General features: G+C 51.1%; 1 protein-coding gene across 1 annotated transcript; it reads right to left on the bottom strand.

Moving 5' to 3' along the window:
* Window positions 1-856: 856 nt before the first annotated feature.
* Window positions 857-1,595, bottom strand: LOC123426877. The gene has a single exon (XM_045110782.1). The coding sequence runs from the start codon at window positions 1,452-1,454 to the stop codon at window positions 1,116-1,118; it is 339 nt and encodes a 112-aa protein (XP_044966717.1). The 5' UTR covers window positions 1,455-1,595; the 3' UTR covers window positions 857-1,115.
* Window positions 1,596-4,613: the final 3,018 nt, after the last annotated feature.

The raw sequence follows: 4,613 nt of genomic DNA, 5'->3' as shown, positions 1-4,613 counted from the left end.
GAAGGATTGACCGGGCATACCGGACGCATCCACGAGCCCTCGTATCGTCATCATATTTTTTCATATTTAAGATGGATACGAAGGATGTCGGTTAGTCCTAACGTTTGAAATGGATATGAAGGTCTGGCTATGTCGCTTGAGATGTATATGAAGGATCTGATTATGTCATTTGAGATAGATACGAAGGGTCCGGCTGTGTCGATTTTTTTGTGACATATTAGTGATCGGACAAGTGGCACATAAGTTAGCTGGACCATCCGGCAAGCCGTACTTGCGCTACGAGCTGGCCGATCGATTCGAGGCAGTCGAGCAGAGAATGGTTCGTGGAATTAAACGACCGATAATTGTAAATTCATCAGTTCATAGGATCATAGAGACAGGTAGCCCACCCAATCAAACACAACAAGTACTATGTTTCTTTGTGGAGGTTGGTAGTAGACTAGTAGTGGAGTAAAGACTACAGCGAAGGATGCCCCGTGGACCGTGGTATAACTACATTGATTTATAGCTGCGTCATTGTTGACAAATTCATGGGGTCAGGCGGGCCAATTGTTTCAGAGGACGGTGCTCTCAGATCCAGAATCAAACAATGGCGGGTCCCGATATATCCCTAACCGACGACGGCCAAATCAAATAAAGTTAACACATGGCGGCAAATCAGCAAGCGCAATGTGTTCAGATCCAGAATGAACTGATACTCAGATCCAGAATTAACTGACATTTGCGTTCAAGAAGTCACTGATATTCGGATCCAGAATTAACTAGCATTTTAGGCCCAGAATTAACTGATACCCAGATGCACGACGGCGAATCTGTCAAATGTAACTGCAGATCTGCAATGTGGCAACAAGAGACGGAACTGAACCGAAACATCAGATTCCGAGCTTGTACTAATTACAGAAGCAAAAGAAGAGCGGGGAGCATCGCGGTGGCCGGAGACGACGGGAAGGGACAAACCCTAAAACAAGATCCCTTCCCCCCTCTCCTATGACAACTCCTCCATGACTAGAACAACAAGGACTCCCCACAAGGACAGGGAGATCCAGAGACGAAACACTATGTACAGCGGCTTCGCGTCGGCGAGTTGGTTGGTTGGTGGTCGGATCTCCTGCTCCCTAGGTGGAGCGCGCGAGGCGGGAGGCGATGGCGGAGTGGTACATGGCGTCGTGGAAGCTCTCCGTCTCCGACATCCGGGCCCGCAGCTGCCGTGCCTTCTCCTCCGTGAGGCCGCCCACGAACGACCTCCCGGGCTTCTCCTCCTCGGCCACCACCGGCGCCGCGGCCTCGATGTAGTCGGCCTTCCCGGACCAGCCGACCAGCGGGGCCCACCACTTGCCTCCCTGGGGCGGCCCCGCGCGTGCCCGCCCGGCTCCCGCCGAGGCGGCGGCGCGCGGCCGGACCGTCGAGGGGCGGGCGGAGAAGGAGACGGCGGACGCGGTCGGTGCCATGGCCATCGATTAAGCTGTACGCTTTGCTTCGCTCGAAAGCTTCTGCAGCTGGGTGGGTAACCTGCTTTGCTTCGATGAGGGCGAGAGACGACGATTGACGAGAGACTTGTGAAATGTGAGATGGTGTATGAGAAACTGTGGCTCTGGTGCTTGGGGTGGCGGCGAATTTATAACAGGGGAGGGGAGGAGCGGAGGTGGGGAGGAGTGGATGAGGACGCCGCGTGGACACGTGGAGGGGGATCCGATAGGAAGGCGCGGGTTCCCGTTACTGCTCACTGATGAGTGACCGTTGCGTGAGGTGCTTTTACTGCCGGACGGTGAGGCCGAGGGTGACGGTGAGACGGTGGCTGTGAAACCGTTGATGGTATCGGCACACCGGAAATGCGCGGTGGATGGGCCCGTGGGATGAGAGAGGGCGACGGTTATATTTCGGATCTTGGATGAGCATCTAGAAGGGGATCTGGGATCTTTGTTGAGGCAGGCAATGCAGGAGGCCGCTCCAAAGCACGTGCCGCATCCTGCTTTCTCCTACGGTAGGTAACAAACTTAATCCATGTTTAAGCACCCGCTACGCCTCCGTTCGCGCCTCACACGCACGCAACCACAAAAAAATTTAGAAACAAATATCTCTTCCTAATAATAAAGCATGCAGTGTTTCTGTCGTCCGTCGTGGTCGTTTTACAAAAAAGTTCTTCTATTTAGTGGTAATTAATCCCGCGGTCCCTATTTAAGTGAAAAAAGCGTGCGAGACGCAGCGGCGACGGGCGGCGCGGCAGCTGGGGCTTCGGTCGGTGGATCTGGCCGGGGAAAAGGGCGGCACGACGGGCGGCGCGGCGAGGGGGTCGCCGGGGCGCGACGAGCGGCGCGACGGCTGGGTGCGGGGGCTTCGACTCGGTGGATCTCGCCGGGGGAACGGGCGGCGCGGCGAGGGGGTCGCCGGGGGCACGACGGGCGGCGCGACGGCTGGGCGCGGGGGCTTTGGCTCGGTGGATCTGGCCGGGGGAATGACGGCACAGCGACCAGCGCGCCCCGTCAGCGTCTTCCCCTCCCTTCAGCTCGTCAAAGCTCAAAGGCCAGCGTGGGTGGAATGGGCGGACGAGGCAAGGCGAGGTCGGCATCCATGACGGCCTCCTCAGCACCTCTCCTCCTCCCCCGCGCCCCGGCGCCGGCGGCGCGGGACGAGGTGCGGCGGCAGGTGGGGCTCGCGGAGCCGCTGGTAGCGTGCAGCCTGCTGCAGTACAACCTGCAGGTGGTCTCCGTCATGTTCGCCGGCCACCTCGGCGAGCTTCCCCTCTCCGCCGCCTCCTTCGCCAACGTCACCGGCTTCAGCGTCCTGGTAAGCTGTGTCGTTACCAAACCAAGCCTCGTGTTGCTACTTGTGAAGCATGAAAAAATGTTCCCAGAGCTGAAATTATTTCCGAAGTTGAAAGGAAGAGCGAGTTGTTAGGAGTAGTTTTTAATGCATCGTGGGCAAAATTATCAGAAAATCAGTATGCTTATTATGTGACCAGCAGGCACAATTTTTTTTTTGTAATACTATCAAATGATGCCTAATTTCAGTTGCAATTAGGTTTGATGAAAAATTTCACATGATCAACTGGGAATGGGACATAAAATCCTTTTTCCAAGCATGATTAGCCAACATAATGATAGAACTAACCTCTACCCTGAGAGAATCACAAAGCTATTCACCCATAAACATCGAAATATTTGCAATACCAGCCGAGTAAAAGGATGCAACCAGAGAAGTTACTAAGTTCGTATAGATAAGAGAAACAGGATCATGCCAATGTCCTTCTGTTCATTGTCCTCAAGGATACCTACCCCGGATGCTGTGTAATCGTAATCTTGATGTCGGTATCGCTTGGTTTGTATTTCAGAATTTCTGGACAAAGAAGTAGTATCCTGTAATATTTGTGCTGCACCAAAAGCCTCAACCTTGCGCTACAAGTCAAAACTCCATACATCAAAATGCATATAGTCGCTTAAAAGTACAGCCACAAAAGAAAAAGGGAGATGCTGAATAAGATAAGTAGCAACCTTAGCAATTAATGAAAGGAAATATTCTCCTTTGTTGCATTTGTCAGAACCTGTTATCAGAAACTGCATCGAGAATGAATCAAACTAATAATGCCATTTCATACACAGGTAATAGACTTTTGGAAAAGAAAAGTTCAAGCAAGAACTCACAGATCATCTGCGTGAAACAATTACACACCTGATTAAGGACGACAACAGCACCTGACTCAGGGAGCTCATTGAGGCTCTTTATGCAATGGATGTCAATCTGGGAAGAAAAATAGACAGGACGATGATGCTCTGTACCCACAAAAAAACAAAGATAAATAGGAACATTTCTAACAAATTACTTACGTCGTATGGACTGCCAATTCCAAGACGAAAAATACGAAGTAAGAATTCGTTGACGGCCGAAGGTAGTGAATTAATAGTTGCTTCATAGTGGTCGGTGACATCAGCCACCTAGGGGATAAAAATGCAGATATGTCAACGAGTATACCACCTTTTTTCCTTTCTGAAGTACGCATTTTATTCAACTCCCTCTAATCCTACAGAAGAACCGAGCTGCGTGTATTGATGTCAGATCTTATACTTTATGTTTTTTTGTATGGAAATATAATAGGCGTTCAGAGACAACAACCGTCTCATTCAATAGTAGACAAATAGACTATATGAGAGCATCCAGAGCTGCTAGGTTAATGACCATTCAATTTTGAAGCAACTGTGCTACAACGTGCATCAGCCAAAGATTAGACCTATTAGCACAATATCGAGTCTTAATACGATGGATCTTGTGACGACTAGATGGATATACAAGTGATCTAAAGCTTTAGTACAAAATGATTATATGGTGTTTATTACCCATACCATGTTTGATAGTCTTGGAGCTTTCGTTTGACGATCAAGCGAATCATGTCCGTATCTGCCATGAGAATAATCTGACTTGCCTCTGAGTTATGTGAAGCGCGTCCAGGTCGAGCTCCGCGAGGTCCTCGGAATTTGCCGCGGGGTCACCAACCACCGGCGCCAATCGACAGGTGCTTCGTCGGGCTCCAAATTTGAGCTTTGGCTCGATCACGAGCCAGCAGCAACGACGCGCTCGTGGGGGCAGCCGATGGTGCGATGACGGGCTGCATGCAGAGGTCG

Source organism: Hordeum vulgare, chromosome 1H (genome assembly GCF_904849725.1).
Source record: "Hordeum vulgare subsp. vulgare chromosome 1H, MorexV3_pseudomolecules_assembly, whole genome shotgun sequence".
Classification (NCBI taxonomy): Eukaryota; Viridiplantae; Streptophyta; class Magnoliopsida; order Poales; family Poaceae; genus Hordeum; species Hordeum vulgare.
This window is presented reverse-complemented; position numbering and strand designations above follow the sequence as displayed.

Excerpts from the sequence above, each read along its gene's own strand:
- LOC123426877 (XM_045110782.1), bottom strand. The coding sequence starts at position 1,454 with ATGGCCATGGCACCGACCGCGTCCGCCGTCTCCTTCTCCGCCCGCCCC.